Source organism: Gorilla gorilla, chromosome 1, assembly GCF_029281585.2.
Source record: "Gorilla gorilla gorilla isolate KB3781 chromosome 1, NHGRI_mGorGor1-v2.1_pri, whole genome shotgun sequence".
NCBI lineage: Eukaryota > Metazoa > Chordata > Mammalia > Primates > Hominidae > Gorilla > Gorilla gorilla.
Genome location: NC_073224.2, coordinates 232677501 through 232697949, shown reverse-complemented (window position 1 = coordinate 232697949; position 20449 = coordinate 232677501). Strand labels below are relative to the sequence as shown.

Here is a 20449-nt window from a genome sequence, read left to right as displayed (position 1 = left end):
CCTAAACTCAGGCACTCTGCTCATACTCCCCCCGACGGTGGAGCATGTCGTGTTACGTGACAGAACCCACAGAAACTTTAGTCGGGTACTTACTGCACCTCGTGGCTTATTGTCATATGTCATATTAGTGCCAAAAAACAAACCTGCATTGATTTTGATTATAATTATAGTTGGACCACTGGACTATGTAATTGAATTTAAACTATAATTTTCTTTGGATTTCAAAAAAACTAGCTCAAGCCTGTTAAGTGGTATCTAGAAAATGCCTTTTTTTTTTTTTTTTTTTTTTTTTATCACCAGCTCTGTCCTCATCTGTCTGTTCTGTTAAAAGTGGTGCATTATTTTGGCCGGGCCTGGCAGTTCATGTCTGTAATCCCAGCACTTTGGGAGGCCAAAGTGAACCTAGGAGTTTGAGACCAGCCTGTACAACATGGTGAAATGCCATCTTTACCAAACAAAAAACAAAAAAGTTAGTCAGGTGTGGTGGCTCTTCCTTGTAGTTCCAGCTACTCAGGAGACTGAGGTGGGAGGATCACTTGAGCTCCCAGAGGTCAAGGCTGCAGAGAGCTGTGGTGGTGCCACTGCACTCCAGCCTGGGTGACAGAGTGAGACCCTGTCAAAAAAAAAAAAAAAAAGTGGTGCATTTTTAAAGGCCAACTCATTGGCATTTAGAAAAGAACGTTTGTTGGGGGAATCCTGGGTATTATGTAGGATGGTGTTCTTGATTGTGAAAGCTGTGATAGCGGATGACTCATATTTCCTTGCTTCTTTTCAAGAAAGTCCCAACAGCCCTATTGACTTCCATTTCACAGTTCACATCCTCCTTCTTCTTCTTCTGGAAATCGGCAGCTACAGCCATCTTCCTCTTGAGTAGTTTGTACTGGTCTCATAAATGCTAAAAAAAAAATTTTAAGATACATATATTTTGTTGTCTATTTGAATCATTTAACACTTATTTTCCATAAATTATAGCTGCAGAACATCTCTAAGCAGCAAACATTCTCCCCTTTAATTTTAACAAACTCAGCCAGGCGTGGTGGCTCATGCCTGTAACCCCAGCACTTTGGAAGGCCGAGGTGGGCAGATCACTTGAGGTCAGGAGTTCGAGACCGGCCTGGCCAACATAGCAAAACCCCATCTCTACTAAAAATACAAAAATTAGCCGGGCGTGGTGGCAGGTGCCTGTAATCCCAGCTACTCGGGAGGCTGAGGCAGGAGAATTGCTTGAACCCAGGAGACAGAGATTGCAGTGACTCGAGATGGCGCCATTGCACTCCAGCCTGGGTGACAACAGTGAAACTCTGTCTCAAAAAACAAAACAAAACAAAAACAGGCCGGGCACAGTGGCTCATGCCTGTAATCCCAGCACTTTGGGAGGCTGAGGCCGGTGGATCACAAGGTCAGGAGTTCAGACCAGCCTGGCCAAGATGGTGAAACCCCGTCTCTACTAAAAACACCAAAAAAATTAGCTGGGCGTGGTGGTGGACGCCTGTAATCCCAGCTACTCGGGAGGCTGAGGCAGAGAATCGCCTGAACCTGGGAGGTGGAGGTTGCAGTGAGCTGAGATTGCGCCACTGCACTCCAGCCTGGGCGACAGAGTGAGACTCCATCTAAAAAAAAATTATAATAACAATAGTAATAATAATTTTAACAAACTCATCCACAAGAGAGGTAACAGCAAGGATGAACTTCCTCTAGAGATTATTTGAAATTTGTCTCCTTTTACCAAATATTTGTATTGGTCTTTAAGAACTATTTTCTTTATTTTCTACATTAGCTAAAAAAGCATGAATCTTAAGCATGAATCACTAAAGCATAAAATATTAGCCATATCCCAATCATAGCTCTAGTTTCAATTCAGCAGCACTTATTTTCATCTTGAGGGTTCCTGAGATTCGAGATCCGATGGTTTCTTTGGAACGCAATGTTACAACTCCAGGAATGTGAAGGTATCCCCACTGCTTCCATCTTTTAGGAACCAAGAACTGATCTGTGCGTGAGCTGCCAGGCTTTCTTTTACATGTTAGTGAAGTATTTGTGTTACTGCTCCGCAAATTTCAATCCTAAGCAGATATTTATTTACAGACTGGCAAGGCAAAAAGTCCTACCCCGATTTCATATGCTTGTTGCTATAAAAAATAACCACACCATCTCCTAGAACTTATGAAAAACTGGCAAGATGTTCAGAAATACCAACGGGATGTCTTTTGAAATTGTTCCCAGGTTGAATTTCAAAATGGAGATCTCTTCTGGAAAGATTGAGATGTCATGTTTTCCGTATTTGTCCTGCTGAGTACTGCTGAAAACCTCTCAGAAAGGCAGAGAGAGGAAGGCCAATCGGGTCAGGATCTCCAGACCCAAGAAACAACATGGCAATGGGTTTCTTTCTGCTTCATTTCCCTCTGACTGGGAACTAGAGAAGCAGCACTCTAAAAATGCCAATAGCGTGGACAAAACAAAGCAAAAACCAAGAAGAGGCCAGGCGTGGTGACTCACATCTGTAATCCCAGCGCTTTGGGAAGCCAAAGCAAGCAGATCATCTGAGGTCAGGATTTCGAGACCAGCCTGGCCAACATGGCGAAACCCTGTCTCTACTAAAAACACAAAAATTAGCTGGGCATGGTGGCGCTCACCTGTAATCTTAGCTATTCGGGAGTCTGAGGCAGGAGAATGGCTTAAACCCAGGAGGCAGAGGTTGCAGAGAGCTGAGATTACACCACTGCACTCCAGCCTGGGCAACAGAGCAAGACTCCATCTCAAAAAAACACATAAAAAACTAAGAAGAGCTTGTACTCTCTAGTTATGAGACCAGGAAAGGGGCAGCATAGCAAGACTAAAAACTTCTTTTTTTTTTTTGAGATGGAGTCTCACTCTGTTGCCCAGGCTGGAGTGCAATGGCGTGATCTCAGCTCACTGCAACCTCCGCCTCTCGGGTTCAAGCAGTTCTCTTGCCTCAGTCTCCTGAGTAGCTGGGACTACAGGTGCCCGCCACCAGGCCCGGCTAATTTTTGTGTTTTTAGTAGAGATGGGGTTTCACCATATTGGCCAGGCTGGTCTCAAACTCCCGACCTTACGATCCGCCCATCTGGGCCTCCCAAAGTGCTGGGATTACAGGCGTGAGCCACCACACCCGGCCCAAAAACTTCTAGACAATAACCACTCAATTCTAACAAAACACCACAAAAAACACCGTGGCTCCGCCTGCAAGCCCACCAGGAAAGACTGAGTAGAGAGCCTGGACTTCCACCCTCACGGTGGATTAAGGCTCATCTCCCCCTCCCTCCTGGGGTGGTGTCAGAGGAGGCCTAGTGGGAGCTAGAACTCCTACGTGTCTAGCAGTAAAAAGGAGACCCTCACCCTCCAGGAGGTATAGCATAGAACCCAAACTTCCTCCACCCCTGCCTGGCCGTAACGAGCTGCCCATCCTCCTTCCTTCCCTAGAGTGATGTCAGAGGAACCCTGAGAAAATACAAGATCTAAATTAGATCCAGAAACTGGGTGTGGGGGCTCATGCCTGTAATCCCAGTACTATGGGAGCCAAGGCAGGAGGATCAGCTGAGTCCAGGAGTTCTAGACCAGCTTGGGTAACAGAGCAAGACCCTGTCTCTACAAAACATTTAAAAATTAGCCAGGGGTGGTGGCACATGACTGTGGTCTCAGCTACTCTGGAGGCTGAGGTGGGAGGATCACTTGAGCCCAGGAAGTTGAGGCTGCATTGAGCCGTGATCATGCCACTGCACTCCCGCCTGGGTAATAGAGCAAGCAAGACCCTGTCTTCTAAAAAATTTTTTTTTTACTTAGGCCTAAATCTAACAAAACACATACAGAACTTGTATAGTGAAAACTACAAAATGCTGGTGAAATAAATTTTAAAATGTATAAATGAAGAGACATACTATGTTCCTGCATTGGAATACAGTCATACAGCGTACAACAATGTTTTGGTCAAAAACAGACTGCATATATGATCGTGTTCCCATAAGATTATAGTGGAGCTGAAAAGTTCCTATTGCCTCGTAATGTCCAACCATCATAACATTGCAGCACAGCTCATTGCTCACGTTTGTGGTGATACTGATGTAAAAAACCTACTGAGCTGCCAGTTGTGTAAAGTGTAGCATATGCAATTATGTACAGCACATAATCCTTGACAATGACAATAAATGACTGTGTTAGTAGTTTATGGACTTACTATACCATACTTTTTATAGTTATTTTATAGTATATTCCATACACATATATATATAACCAGTTAAGGCCGGGTGTGGTGGCTCACACCTGTAATCCCAGCACTTTGGGAGGCCAAGGCAGGTGGATTGCCTGAGCTCAGGAGTTTGAGACTAGCCTGGGCAATTTGGTGAAACCCTGTCTCTACTAAAGTACAAAAAATTAGCCGGGCATGGCGGCATGCACCTGTAATCCCAGCTACTCGGGAGGCTGAGACAGGAGAATCCCTTAAACCCGGGAGGCAGAGGTTGCAGTGAGCCGAGACAGCCCCATTGCACTCCAGCCTGGGCGACAGAGCAAGACTCCTCTCAAACAACAAACAAACAAACAAACAAACAAACAAAAACCAGTTAATTGTAAAACAGCCTCAGGCAGGTCCTTTGGGAGGTATTCCAGAAGAAGACATTGTTCTCATAGGAGATGACAGCTACATGCATGTTTTTGCCCCAAAGATCTTCCAGTGGGACAAGATGTGGAGGTGGCAGACACCAACTCTGTGTGAGTCTAGGCTAATAAGTGTGTTCGTGTCTTAGTTTTTCATGAAAAAAGTTTAAAAAGTAAAAAGCAATTTAAAAACTTTTAAATAGATAAAAGCTTATAGAATAAGGAAATAAAAAGAAAATATTTTTGTACAGCTGTACAATGTGCTTGTGTTTTAAGCTAAGAGTTATTACAAAAGAGCCAAAAAGTTAAAAAAATTTTTTTTAAGTTTATAGGCTGGGTGCGGTGGCTCATGCCTGTAATCCCAGCACTTTGGGAGGCCGAGGTGGGCAGATTACCGGAGCTCAGGAGTTCGAGACTAGCCTAGCCAACATGGTGAAACCCCATCTCTAATACAAAAATTAGCCAGGCGTGGTGGCAGCTGCCTGTAGTCCCAGCTACTTGGGGGGCTGAGGCAGGAGAATCACTTGAACCTGGGAGGTGCAGGCTGCAGTGAGCCAAGATCTCGCCACTGCATTCCAGCCTGGGCAGCAAGACCCTGCCTCAAAAAAAAAAAAAAAAAATTAAAGTTTATGAAGTAAAAAGTTACAGTAAGCTAAGGTTAATTTATTATTGAAGAAAGAAAACATTTTAAATAAATTTAGGTTAGCTTAAGTGTACAGTGTTTATAAGACTACAGTGATATACAGCAGAGGTCCCCAACCTTTTTGGCAAGAGGGACCAGTTTTGTGGAAGACAATTTTTCCATGGACTGGGTGGGTGGGGGGATGGTTTCAGGATGATTCAAGCACATTACATTTATTGTGCACTTTATTTCTATTATTATTACTTTGTAATATATAATGAAATAATTATACAACTCCCCGTAATGTAGAATCAGTGGGAGCCCTGAGCTTGTTTTCCTACAACTAGACAGTCCCATCTGGGGGTGATGGGAAACAGTGACAGATCATCAGATACTAGATTCTCATAAGGAGCGTGCACCCTGGATCCCTCGTATGCGCAGTTCACAATAGGATTCACACTCCTATGAGAATCTCATGCCACTGCTGATCTGATGGGAGGCGGAGATAAGGCGGTAATGCAAGCCATGGGGAGCGGCTATAAATACAGACGAAGCTTCACGTGCTTGCCCACCACTCTCCTCCTGCTGTGTGGCCCAGTTTCTAATGGCGTCTCACTCTGTTGCCCAGCCAGGAGTGCAGTGATGCAATCTCGGCTCACTGCAACCTCTGCCTGTCAGGTTCAAGGGATTCTCCCACCTCAGCCTCCCAAGTGGCTGGAATTACAGGCATGCACCACCACACCCGGCTAATTTTTGTATTTTTAGTAGAAACGGGGTTTCACCATGTTGGCCAGGCTAGTCTCAAACTCCTGACCTCAGGTGATCTGCCCACCTTGGTCTCCCAAAGTGTTGGGATTACAGACATGAGCCACTGCACCTGGCAAAGATCATATTATTTTCACGGTACCTCTTCTATGTTTAGATATGTTTAGCTACACAAATACCATTATGTTACAGTTGCCTATGGTATTCGGTACAGTCACATGCCCTACAGGTTTGTAGTATAGAAGCGATAGGCTATACCATCCAGCCTAGGTGTACAGTAGGCTGTACCATCTAGGTTTGCGTAAGTGCCCTCTATGATGTTCACACAACAACAAAGTCACCTAACAACACATTTCTCAGAACTACTCCTGTCATTAAGTGATATGTGACTGTACTTCACATAGTAAGATATCAATTTGCCCGAAACTGATATGCAGATTTAACACAATTGTTATCAGAATCCCAGCCGGCTTTTTGTAGATATAGATATTATCCTAAAATGTATGTGGAAATGCAAAGGAACTAGAATAGATAAAACAATTTTGAAATGAAATAATAAAGTGGGAGAGACTACCACCCTCTACCCAATTTCAGTATTTATGTATAACTACAGTAATCAAGGCTGTGTGGTATCGGTAGAAGAAGAAACACATGGATCAATGGAACAGAAGAGGGAAACCAGATAGCCCCACGTAATTGCAGCCAACTGACTTTGACAAAGGCACAATGAAGGATGACTAATGTTTTCCACTAGTGGTGCTAGAGCAATTGGACGTCCATAGTCCAACAACAAAAACAACAACAAAAAACTTGGCTAAAACCTCTCACACCTTATACGAAAAATTTAAAATGAATCAAGCCTGGGCACAGTGGCTCACACCTGTAATCCCAGCACTTTGGGAGGCCAAGGCAGGAGGACTGTTTGAGGCCAGAAGTTCAAGACCAGCCTGAGCAACATGGTGAGACTCTGTCTCAAAATAAAAAAAAAAAATTACCCAGGCATGCAGAGAGCCAAAGCCCGTGAGACGTGACCAACTCAACATTCCGCTGGAGGCTATATGATCAAACAGCAAAGTGTTCATCATGAATGCAAGATGTGAGCAAACTCACACTGCCCTGCCACCAAAAGGTTTGCTGAGGGACACTACTCCCTGGCTCCTTGAAGTTATCTATTGAGAAATCTAGCACCTATTGTTCAAAGGATGCAGTCTCACAAGCCTGCTGTGAACCAAACACCAAACGGCTGACAATTACCCGACAATCATCCCCGCTTTCTCACTATCTCTTTTGCCTAATAAATACGGAGGGCTGTGTAAAGCTCAGGGCCCTTGTCCACTAGAGGCAAGGTGCCCCCTGATCCCTTCTTCCAAATATACTCTTTTGTCTCTTGTCTTTTATTCCCGCTTTCGCCCCCTCTTTGTTCAGTCCAATAGGTCCACAGCAAGTGCTGGCACACTCCTGTAGTCCCAGCTACTTGGGAGGCCAAGGAGGGAGGATCACTTGAGCCCAGCAGGTGGAGGCTGCAGTAAGCCATGATCACACCACTGCACTCCAGCCTGGGTGACAAAGCAGAGACCCTGTCTCAGAAAAAAAAAAAAAATCAAGATTTAAATATGAAATAGAAAACTGTAAAAGTTATAAGAGATAGAGGGAAAAAAAGCCTAAATCTTTGAGACCCAGGACTCAATGAAGAATTCTTAGACATGACTCCATAAATGAAAAAATCCATAAATTGGACTTCATCAAAATTAAATAGCTTTTCTCTGTGGAAGAGCCTGTGAAGAGGATGAAAAGGCAAGCTACTGACTGAGAGAAAATATTTATAAACCATATATATGCCAAAGGACTCCTATCTGGGAAATACGAAGAACTCTTGAATCTCAACAGTAAAACAAACAAATAATCCAACTAGAAAATAGGCGAAAGACCTGAACAACACTTCACTGAAGAAGATATAAAGATGGAAAATAAGCACATGAAAAGATGTCCACCCATAAGGGAAATGCAAATTAAAGCCCCAATGAGATGTCACTACATACCAATTAGAACAGCTGAAATAAAAATGTGGCAATGCAAAATGCAAGCAAGGATGCAGAGAAACTCCGATGAGAATGTAAAATTATACACTTCCTCTGGAAAATAGTTCGACAACTTCTTAAAAACTAAACAAGCACCAAACATATAGCCCAGCAATTGCACTCCTGAGCATTTATCATAGAGATACAAAAATATATGTCCACATAAAACCTGTACATAATTATTCCTCACAGCTTTATATGTAATAGTCAAAACAGGAAGCAAACAAAATATCTTTTAATGGGTGCATGGTAAAACAAACTGTGGCACAAGCATATCGTGGAATACTATTCAGCAAGGAAAAAGAATTAACCATTGAAACACACAGCAATTTGGATGGATATCAAGGGCATTGTGCTGAGTGAAAAAGCAAAATCTTAAAAAAAGTTCACGTTTGTGAAAGTTGTCAGAATCAAAATGGAGTAACTTGTGTCAAAACCCTGACAAATGGGCCGGGCATGGTGGCTCATGCCTGTAATCCCAGCACTTTGGGAGACCGAGGCAGGCAGATCACATGAGGCCAGGAGTTCAAGACCAGCCTTGCCAACGTGGCAAAACCCCGTCTCTACTATAGCCGGGCATGGTGGCAGCTGCCTGTAATCCCAGCTACTCAGGAGGCTGAGGCACGAAAATCGCTTGACCCCAGGAGGCGGAGGTTGCAGCGAGTGGAGATCATGCCACTGCACTCCAGCCTGAACGACACAGGGAGATCCTGTCTCAAAAACAAACAACAACAACAACAACAACAAACAAACAAACAAACAAAAACCCTGACAAATGGAGCCAGGGAAGGCCATGAAGGGGGTTTCTTATGCATGCATGCCTGATAAAAACAACTATCACAAAAGACGGCAGAAACCACAACCTTGCACCAAGGCTACTGTATCTTAACAAAAAAATACTTCTGCCGGTATTGATCTTTGTAGCAAAGGATAATTGTTTCAAAATAACTTACATAACCCTCCTCAGTTTTTCTTTTTTTTCTTTTTCTTTTCTTTTTTTTTTTTTTTTTTGAGACAGAGTCTTGCTCTGTCGCCCAGGCTGGAGTGAAGTGCGGGACGCGATATCAGCTCACTGCAACCTCCGCCTCCCAGGTTCAAGCAATTCTTGTGCCTCAGCCTCCCAAGTATCTGGGATTACAGGCATGTGCCACCATGTAGGGCTAACTTTTTGTATTTTTAGTAGAGATGGGGTTTCACCATGTTGGCCAGGCTGGTCTCGAACTCCTGACCTCAGATGATCCATCCGCCTCGGCCTCCCAAAGTGCTGGGATTATAGGCATGAGCCACTGCGCCCCGCCCCTCATTTTTTCTTTTAAAAACTCTCATCACCTTTACATCCCTGAATACACCCACCGTATTCCCACTGCAATGCTACTCCTGAAAAAATATAATCTTTTAGAGAGCCTGTCTCTATCTATGATTTAGCTTGACACATACCATATGATTCTATTTATACCATATTCCTTAAATAACAAAAGTATAGAGATGAAAGACAGACAAGTGGTTGCCAGGGGATGGTGGGGAGAGGTAGAGGACCTGACTAGAAAGGAATAGTGGAAGGAGATCTCTGTGGTGATGGATAGTTCTGATTTTATTGTGCTGGTTGTTATACAACTCCACATGTGTGATAAAGGGACAAACAACTACACACGCACACTGTGCCAATGTCAATTTCCTGCTTTGCCATTGTACTGGAGGATGGAACCCAGAAACCGCAAGAGAGATGTTCCTGTCTTGGCAAATTCCTGTGAATCTATAATTACGTCAAAATTGAAAGTTCTTTTGAACGACCTAAAACCTTTTTTTTTTTTTTTTTGAGATGGAGTTTCACTCTTGTTGCCCAGGCTGGAGTGCAATGGCACAATCTCAGTTCACTGCAACCTCCACCTCCCGGGTTCAAGCGATTCTCCTATCTCAACCTCCTGAGTAGCTGGGATTACAGGCATGCACCACCACGCCTGGCTAATTTTTTGTATTTTTAGTAGAGACGGGGTTTCACCATGGCCAGGCTGGTGTTGAACTCCTAACCTCAGGTGATCTGCCCGCCTCAGCCCCCCAGAGTGCTAGGATTACAGGCTTGAGCCACAGCGCCCAGCCAGAAGGAAGGCTTCCCTGACCAGGAATCGAACCCGGGTCGCAATGGCGAGCACGGAATCCTAACCACTAGACTACCGGGGAGTGTCCTAAAAACTTTTAAAAAATGGATTACGGTTCCATTGAAACTCACTAATTACTCATAAATACTTTTGAAAAGCATTTTATAACGAACTTTGTTGCAGTCTGGGGTGTGGATGGAACTTTGTTGCAGAGATACTCCTTTAAATCAGGATTAAGTCCAGCACTTTGGGAAACCGAGGTGGGAGGATCGCTTGAGCCCAAGAGTTTAAGACTGGCCTGGACAACACAGTGAATCCCAGTCTCTACAAACACACTAAAAATCAATTAAAAATTAGCTGAGTGTGGTGGTATGCACCTATAGTCCCAGCTATTTAGTAGGCTGAGGCAGGAGGATTGCTCGAGCTCTGGAGTTTGAGGCTACAGTGAGCTGTGATCGCACCATTGCACTTCAGCCTGGGTAACACAGTGAAACTCTGTCTCAAAAAAACGAAAGACAAAACTGAAATCAGGCTTAAGTGAGAACCCAGAGGTTTAAACTGGAGGTGGAGAACTCAAAAAAAGAGTGAAAGAGCAAACCACAGAATAGGAAAAGATATTTGCAGCTCATGAACAGCAGACTAAAAACTTCCTACACGTTAGTAAGAAAAGGACAGACAATCCTATGAGAAAATACTCAAAAGACTTGATCAGGCCCTTCACTAAAGAGGAAATCCAAATAGCCAAAATAACATGAAAAGGCGTCTAACCTCACTAGCAACCAGGAAGTGTAAGTTAAAACCACAATGAGATACAACTATCCACCCACCATATCGATAAAAATAATCTGATGATACCAAGAGTTATCAGGGGATGTGCAGTAACAGGAACCTCATTACCGCCAGGGGAGTGTAAATGGGGTCCAATCATTTAGGAAAACAGTTTGGCATATTCACAACCAAGATACACATGTTCCTTGTAGCTCAGCAACGTTATTTCTAGGTTAAAAAACAAAACCAAGCCAGAAACACGTGTTTACGTGTGCTGAGATACACGGACAAAAATATTCAAACGTCATTGCATGTAATAACCCCAAGCTGGAAATGATCCCGCTGTCCATCAGTACTAGAATAGGTGAACAATGATGTCATCATTCAACAAGAGTGTGCAACAATGGAAATCAACTAAAGATGAACTCAACATGGATGAATCTTCATGATACAACGTTGAAAGAAGAAGCAAGATACAGAAAACACAGTGGGATTCTATTTGTATGAAGTTCACAAGCAGCCCAATAAAACTGTGTTATTAGGTAGCAAAACTACAGCAAAAGGAAGTTAATACCATACAAGTCTAGATGTGGTTAGCAGTAGTGGGCAAGGAGGGCTGTGATCTAGAAAGGGCATGCCAAGGGCTTCGGGAATGGGTTATGTTCCACTTCTTTACCCTGGTAGAGTTATTTGAATGTTTGTTTACAACAATTTGTTAAACTTTACATTTATGCATTTTTCTGTATAGGTCACAATGTATAAAAGTTCTACATTGCTTTAAAAAGAGCCTTTAAATAAATTAGCATCATTTATTAGATAAGACTTTACTGGCTGAGCGCAGTGGCTCACGCCTGTAATCCCAGCACTTTGGGAGGCCGAGGCGGGCGGATCACCTGAGGTCGGGAGTTCAAGACCAGCCTGGCCAACATGGAGAAACCCCGTCTCTACTAAAAATGCAAAATTCGCTGGGCGTGGTGGCGCATGCCTGTAATGCCTCGGGAGCCTGAGGCAGGAGAATCGCTTGAACCCGGGAGGAGGAGGTTGCGGTAAGCCGGGATCACGCCATTGCACTCCAGCCTGGGCAACAAGAGTGAAACTCTGTCTCAAAAAAGAAAAAAAAAAAAGAAAAAAAAAGACTTTACTAATGCTGTTCCTGCATATATATTTTTAACAATCTCCAGATAGGCACATTCTGGTCTTACATGGTGTTCTGGGTTAAAATTTTGCTCTCAAAAAGCTCCTTTTATTATATCCCTCTTATTAAGTCTTATTAAGCCTGTTCTGTCTCATCCTAATGTCCATGAAGACAAAAAACAGATTGCCTTCCATCTATACACTTTTTCAAATAAATATCAATGGCTTTTGTCTAGTGGGTGCTGACTCTGTGCCAGGCACTCGCTGAGCACCTTATAGAAATAATTGTTGAACAAGTGAATGAATGAAATTCATTATTGAAATTTTTCATGTAATCCATACTGGTGCTGTAATAATTCATTTGTTAAACCCTCTTCAAGCTCCCTCTTTGTTCTCCTTGCCTTCCTCAAATATGTGTCTAAACTCATTTTGAGCCAGTTTATCAACCAGAGGGACATAGGGGGAACATGGTTTTCTGATTCTTCTTTGCCAGTGTCCTCCACACGCACACACACACATACACACACGCACGTGCGTGCACACACACACGCACGCACACACAGACACGCACGCACACACATACACACACGCGCACGCACACACATACACACACATGCAATAATCCAAGGCTGCAGCATATTTAAATCTGTTATTTTTCTAGAACCGAGGTGTGCTCTTCTATATGCAAGCTTTCTCCACCTCAGCACTATTGACATTTGGGGCAGCATCGTTCTTTGCTGGGAGGCCGTCCCGTGCACGGTAGGAGTTGAGCAGCATCGGTGACCTCTACTCACTAGATGCAATAGCCCCTAATCACCACTATCACCACCAAGTGGTGAACACTGCAACTGGCTCCAGACACTGCAAATATTCCCAGGGACGAAATTGCCCCTGTGTGATAACCACGGGGCTATATGAACCTCATTTCTAGAATTTTTTTTAAATCCTATTTTCCTTTCTATTAGAAAAAGCCTTGCCTTGCCAGAGCTCTAATATGATTATGTTAATCTTACGTTGTTTGAATATATACAGGAGTTTCTTTCTGCCCCGTTTAACAACGGAGAAACGGAGCATGAGGAAGAACAGCAGGAAGAGCAACGCAGTCGACGTAAGCACAAGAAAGAAGGAGATGATCTGCGGAGAGTGTCCTGCAAAACACAGCAAAAGGAGAAACGCATGGAGAAATGTATTGACACTCATACACCCATGTATATATTTACATTGGTAAACTCCTAAGCATGAGAAGAATCACAGCCTTGGGCATCTCCAACCTGCTAATGGAGTAAACTTAGAAAACTTTTAAAAAGGCCAGACATGGTGGCTCACGCCTATAATCTCAACACTTTGGAAGGCCGAGGCAGGAGGATCATTTAGAGTCAGGAGTTCAAGACCAGCATGGCCAACATAGTGGTGGCAGGAACTTGTAATCCCAGCTGCTTGGCAGGATGAGACAGGAGAATGGCTTGAACCCGGGATGCGGAGGTTGCAGTGAGCGGAGATGGTGCCACTGCACTCCAACCTGGGCAACACAGTGAGACTCCATCTCAAAAAAAAAAAAAAAAAGAAAGAAAGAAAGAAAAGAAAAAGAGAAACGTAATGGCCGGGAGCGGTGGCTCACACCTGTAATCCTAGCACTTTGGGAGGCCAAGGTGGGCAGATCACCTGAGGTCAAGAGTTTGAAACCAGCCTGGCCAACATGGAGAAACTCCATCTCTACTAAAAATACAAAAATTAGCCAGGTGCCGTGGTGGGCGCCTGTAATCCCAGCTACTCGGGAGGCTGAGTCAGGAGAATCGCTTGAACCTGGGAGGTGGAGGTTGCAGTGAGCTGAGATCACGCCATTGCACTCCAGCCTGGGTGACAGAGAGAGACTCTGTCCGCCCCCCCAAAAAAAATAAAAGAAACTTAATAATTGAGCAGTTTATCCTTTCTAGCACATAGAAAATATGGGACCCGGGGACCAGGCGCGGCGGCTTATGCCTGTAATCCCAACACTTTGGGAGGCCAAGGCAGGAGGATTGCTTGAGCCCAAGAGTTTGAGAGCAGCCTGAGCAACATAGCAAGACCCCGACTCTACCAAAAAAATAAAAAATTAGCCAGGTGTAGTGGTGCGTGCCTGTAGTCCCAGCTACTGGGGAGGCTGAGGTGGGAGGATTGGTTGAGCACAGGAGGTGGAGGTTGCAGTAAGCCAATATCAAGCCACTGCACTCCAGCCTGGCACAGAGCAAGGCACTCTCGGGGGGCGGGGGGGGGAAGAGAGAGAGAGAAAGAAAAAAGAAAAGAAAATATGGGACCCTGGACGGGCGTGGTGGCTCATGCCTGTAATCCCAGCACTTTGGGAGGCCGAGGTGGGCGGATCATGCGGTCAGGAGTTCAAGACCAGACGGCCAGCATGGTGAAACCCCGTCTCTACTAAAAATACAAAAATTAGCCAGGCGTGGTGGTGCATGCCTGTAATCCCAGCTACTTGGGAGGCTGAGGCAGGAGAATCACTTGAACCCAGAAGGTGGAGGTTGCAGTGAGCCGAGACTGCACCACTGCATTCCAGCCTGGCACAGAGCAAGACACTCTCTTAAAAACAAAAAGAAAAGAAAAGAAAAGAAAAAATACGGGACCCTATAATCCCCTTTCCTTGGCATTGATAAAGATATAGACTCTGTTTGGGTGAAGTGTCCTCTGGCACTGCTTACAAATGTGTATCTCAGACTGAATAACAAATGCCTGGGAAGAAAACTGCTGGGTCCCTGAGGGCAGGATTCAGGAAGGAATGCACATGGGAGGTGCCTGATGTGAGATATCATGATATTGGGGCAATTTAGATACAATCTGGAATCACCATAAGATATGCACTTTGATGTAAAGGCATAGCCCAGCTACCTGGCTCTCTTGCAGGGGCAGGCGGGGTCGCAGAGGATGCTCCTGGAGAGAGGTCGGCTGGAGATGGTCCACAGACCACGTCCCTCTCCTTCGTCCCATTCACAAGCACAGACTTTCCATCCAAAGAACAGCTTAGACAGTTCAATGAAAAGAATTTAAATAATTAACTTGGGTCCAGAAGATTCTGGTTTAAAACTTTGTCATTTTTCACCCAATGAAGAAGCCTAGTGAAAAAGATTTATGGGTCTGGGTTCGAAGGCGATGCAGATATTTTGAAAAACTTCCACTTGACCGTCTGGCTCCCTGCAGCTTTCCATGGCTTCCTTCTGTTCAGTGACAGCTTAGTTCAGGCTGTCTTGCCTGGTTAGTCTCTCACCCCTAGTTTTTTAATCGGACTTGACCATCTCCGGCACAGATGAAGGCTAGCATAGGGTTAGGAGGTCCAGCACTAGCATCAGGCAAACCAGGGTTTGAGCCCTGGGTCTGCTGCTTTCCAGAATGACTTTGGGCAAGTCAAGAAATCTCTGTAACCCCAGCATGGTGGCTCACGCCTGTAATCTCAACGCTTTGGTAGGCTGAGGCCAGAGGATCACTTGAGACCAGGCGTTGGAGACCAGCCTGAGCAATATAGCAAGACCCCATCTCTACAAAAATTAAAAAAACAAACAAAAATTAACTGATGGTGCATGCCTGTGGCCCCAGCTACTCGGGAGACTGAGGTGGGAGGATCACTTGAACCCAGGAGTTTGAGGCTGATCACTTGAACCCAGGAGTTTGACGCTGTCTCAGAAAGAAAGGAAAAAAGAAACTTCCCTAAGCCTCAGTTTTCTCATCTGCAAAATTAGGATTGTATGTGCTGCCAGAACTGTTTCAAAGAACAAACGAGTGAGAGTCAGTGACACACTCTTGCACATCTGACACGCTGAGTAAATGGTAGCTATCATCATCATCACCATCATCGCCATCATTGTTGCTGTTGTTGTGACACCTTTCCCTCGTCCCTTTACCTACCCCAAATCTGCCCGTCCTCCAGAGCCCAGTTCAAACCCATTTTTCCATGCAGACTCACTTAACAACTCTGAAAAATTTGTATTGAAAGACCTTTTTTAAAAAGCCACTTTCCAGCTGGGCACAGTGGCTCACGCCTGTAATCCCAGCACTTTGGGAGGCCAAGGCAAGCGGATCACTTGAGGTCAGGAGAGCGAGACCAGCCTGGCTAACATGGTGAAAGCCCATCTCTACTAAAAATACAAAAGCACTAGCCAGGCGTGGTTGTGTGCACCTGTAATCCCAGCTACTCAGGAGGCCGAGGCAGGAGAATCGCTTGAACCCAGAAGGCAGAGGTTGCAGTGAGGCGAGACCGTGCCATTGCACTCCAGCCTGGGCAAGAAGAGCGAAACTCCATCTCAAAACAAACAAACAAACAAACAAACAAAACAAACAAACAGATCTTTTTTAAAAAGCCACTTTCCAAAGAGAGAATTCAGCTAAGTCCGAGAAAATAGTCAATACTTTTCTTGTGAATCATGATTCCATTCGTCAGCCACTCTGATGCTGATAAATTGTAAATGACAAAAGCAGAGGGATACCATGATTCCTGTTTTAAAACACTTTATTTTCTCTCAAAAAAGTCACTTTCCAGTCTGTTACAAACCAATACACTTTTGAAATACAATAAAAATGTAAAAGTAAAATAATAAAAATGATTTTCTAGTAAGAAAATGAAACGGAAAAAGAACAAATACATATAAAATACAACGCCCAAATTTTTATTCTTAGTCAACAGACCACATTACTCTGCCAATTTGCCTTAAAAGTTTCCAAATGTTTACTCTCTAACCCTACACCACTGTCGATGGGGACACAGGACAAGCCATTTGTGGACCAGCACCCATCCACAGACCACAGTGTAAGTTCTGGTTCCACAAAACAACAGTCACATTCTCTCATATACTATTGGCTTTTTACCACCTGTGATGGCCTTGTGTGCCCAAGTCTGTGCCACATTTTGGAGGGTAACGAGCAATTGTTAGTTTCTTCTGTATCATTCTAGGGGCTGGCATTGAACACATGGAGATGGGCTGATCAATGAGAGAAGATAAGAGGCAGCAAAGGAATGAGAAGGAAACAGAAAAGAGGCAGACAGCGGCAAAGTTCCACTGGCAATTCTTTTCCTTTCTTTTGAGACAGGGTCTCTGCTCTGGAGTGCAATGGTGCGATCATAGCTCATTGCAGCCTCAACCTCCCAGACTCAGGTGATCCTCCTGCCTCATCAGCCTTCCCTATAGCTGGGACCACAGGCATGTGCAATTATGCCTGGCTAATTTTTTGATTTTTTGTAGAGACAGGGTCTCACCCAGGCTGGTTTTGAACTCCTGGGCTCAAGGAGTCCTCTTGTCTCAGCCTCCCAAAGTGCTGGGATTACAGGCGTGAACCACTGCACGTGCCCAGCCTCCACTGGCAATTCTGATCTAGATGTTCCAGGCACTATTTCTGGAGAAAATGCCCACTTTGCCTATTGAGTTGCTACGAGCTCACAGTGTTCCCACGCTGCCTATTAGTATGTTACATTCTGTCTACACTTGATGGGTGCAAAAAAGCTTCAGTGATAGCATTCCTTATCTTCCAAAAAATTTAACCCAAATTCTTTATTCTATAAACTAAAGGAAATTATACGTACTTTGTCCAGGGTCGACAGACGCCACGTTTCTGATCGTTAAATGTCCCAAAGCAACAGTCTTTACAACCTTGTATTAAAAATGAAAGCAATAATAAAAGGGAAGCATTTTCATCATTTTGTAACTTTTCCTGTGATGAACTTAGTATAAGTCATTACCGTAATGCAATCTGCACAAATTGTTCAATAATTCTTGAAACAACACCCTAAGATGGCTAGTTTTTATTCTAATTGTACATAAAGTATTGTATATGTCTGAAACGTGTGAAGATTAATGGTTCTGGCAATTAACAAATGTTCTGATTTCAAATTATTTCCATTTATGAAGAATTAATGGAAATATTTTATTAATTAAAATATGATATATCATATACTCCCTTGTTACTTTAAGGTTCTACAAATCTGTTTGTTTATTTTCAAAGGATCAAGATCTAAGCTAAGTTTGTCTACGTCACAAAACTACACTAGATCAAAGAAACGTAAACGTACCTTTTTTTGTCAGTTCTTGACCTTGTTTACAATCCTGTTCACACATGCTGCATCCTGCCCCCAGGCAGTGAAATCCTGGAGTGCAGTCACACTCTGCGTTGCTGGTGGAGGAACACTCCTTCCTGGTCCTGAAAACACCTACAAAGTCCCCCCAGCCCCCAACATTTTATTACACTTGACCTCCAAATCCAGGAAGCGAATTTATGCTCTGCAGTAAAAATCATGCTCACTCTACTTATAGTGTTCCCAGTGATTTTAAAGTTTACTTTTAAATCTCCATAAAGACATTTTTACATTTAGGTAAGTAAAAACTTCTCTCTTGTCAAATGAATGTTTCCTCTAATATTTAGAAAGCTCAGTCCACAAATAATTGCTGTCACTGGATATTATTGTCCTAGACCTGCTGGTTGGCAGAAGAATCAGTCTTTGACACTTGAGATTTTCAAAAGAGAGCAGTTAGTAAATGGGAAAGAAAAGCTTATCTTCCCAACTATCTTCTAGAAGAAGAAAATATCTTTGAACTCATACCTTTACACTGCCTGCATATGTCACAGGTCCTTTGTCCACCTGCACTGGAGAAACTATTTGGAGGACAGGGACTGCAAATCTGATTCCTGTTATTATCACAGAATGTACCTAAGAAAGGCAGACAATAGTGGTACACGTTTGACAATGGGCATTCGTCACCCAAGGCATTTTGAAGTTTACAAGAAAATAAGATTATAAAAGAATGATGAGTTTTCTAGTTGCCACAGTGGTGGACATTAGTTTGATTGACTTCCTAAAACGATACATTTGCAAGATTATTCTTTGTGTAATCACAGAATTAGAAATAACAAAATACAGGCCAGGTGCAGTGGCTCACGCCTGTAATCACAGCACTTTGGGAGGCCAAAGCGGGCAGATCACCTGAGGTCAGGAGTTCAAGACCAGCCTGGCCAACATGGTGAAATCCTGTCTCTACTAAAAATACAAAAATTAGCCAGGCGCAGTGGTGCACACCTGTAATCCCAGCTACTCGGGAGGCTGAGGCAGGAGAATTGCTTGAACCTGGGAGGCCAAGGTTGCAGTGAGCTGAGATCATGCCACTGCACTCCAGCCTGGGCAACAGAGTGAGACTGTGTCTCAAAAAAAAAAAAAAAAAAAAAAACGCACACACAAAAAAACCAAAAAAACCAGATATTGTAACAAATAAATCAGCAGAAAGAAAATACTTCATCTATTGAATAAAACAAAATGATTATCTTGATTGATGTAGGAGATGAATATGACTGGATCCAGGAGGACATCAATGTCCTACACTAAAATTTAAATGCGACTGACAGTCCCCACTCTGTTAAGCCCTTTACTACCCGCTTACTCGCTGCTATGCCCCCAGTCTGAGCACAAAGCCCTACACACAAAACTAACATTTATTGAAGTCTTGCCTTGTGCCATGCACTGTTCTAAGCCCTTCATTTGATCCTCCCAGCCATCCTATAAAACAGGTTCTCTTATTATCCCCAGATGAGAAAGTCAAGGCACAAGAGGTTGAATGACTTTGCTGTGTTCACACAGCTAGGTTGTAGCATCCAATAAACATTTGTAAATGAATGAATTTTCATTTTCCTTTCCTTAAAAGGGAGCTCGTTAGCCCTGACTACTAGACTAACTGAACCATACTTCCAACAGAGCAGATCAAATGCACATGATAACTGGGTACTCACCAGCTGGGCAGTTACTACACGGATCCTGCAATGACCTTGTCCTCTCAAAGTTGAGGACCAGCAACAGAGTGGCTACTATGTTGTAATAGCTGTTTCCCATGATGAAATCTGGCACAGGTATGATACTAGCAAAGCTGATTCCAAGAGAATTTTAATCAAATTAGCTGGTCTCACAAATGTCACTCTGCAAAAGATAAACATTTCCAAGGAAAGGTGGTTTCTCCTTTCAAAATTATCTATGTTGCAATCATTACTTATACAATTCTATAAGAGGATATCTCAGGGTTTTTCAGGAACAATTAATGATGCAATATTACGGAAAAGTAGCAAATTCATAGAAACCACTAGGACAAGGCAGGCGTGATTAAACACACAGCTTTGTGCCGGTTTGCCAAAGTTTGAGGGTGCATTTTCCATCATGTTCTGCCAAAATGCAGAAATAACAATAGCAAGAACTTTTGGGGACTTTCATAGGTACTTTGCAGTACCATCCAGCAATAATGCCAATTACTTATTGCCCCTGAAATAAACTCCTTACAAAGAGAATCTGTCAGGGGCATCAGACAATTCAGTTCAAGAAGAAGCTATCACATAATCACTCTTCCCCCTTTAGCTGAACACCTAAC

General features: G+C 43.6%; 1 protein-coding gene across 1 annotated transcript in view; it reads right to left on the bottom strand.

The window, feature by feature from the left end:
• Positions 1 to 256: 256 nt before the first annotated feature.
• The window catches only part of TNFRSF9 (TNF receptor superfamily member 9), a 20802-nt gene continuing 609 nt past the window's right edge, over positions 257 to 20449 (bottom strand). Inside the window, exons 2-8 of the mRNA XM_019037785.4 lie at positions 19824 to 20007; positions 18646 to 18753; positions 18118 to 18255; positions 17632 to 17698; positions 14952 to 15082; positions 13088 to 13222; positions 257 to 895 (exon numbers count right to left, since the gene is read on the bottom strand). Coding sequence (XP_018893330.4) covers positions 807 to 895; positions 13088 to 13222; positions 14952 to 15082; positions 17632 to 17698; positions 18118 to 18255; positions 18646 to 18753; positions 19824 to 19923 — 768 coding nt within the window. The 5' untranslated portion in view covers positions 19924 to 20007 and the 3' untranslated portion in view covers positions 257 to 806. The remainder of the gene's footprint in view (positions 896 to 13087; positions 13223 to 14951; positions 15083 to 17631; positions 17699 to 18117; positions 18256 to 18645; positions 18754 to 19823; positions 20008 to 20449) is intronic.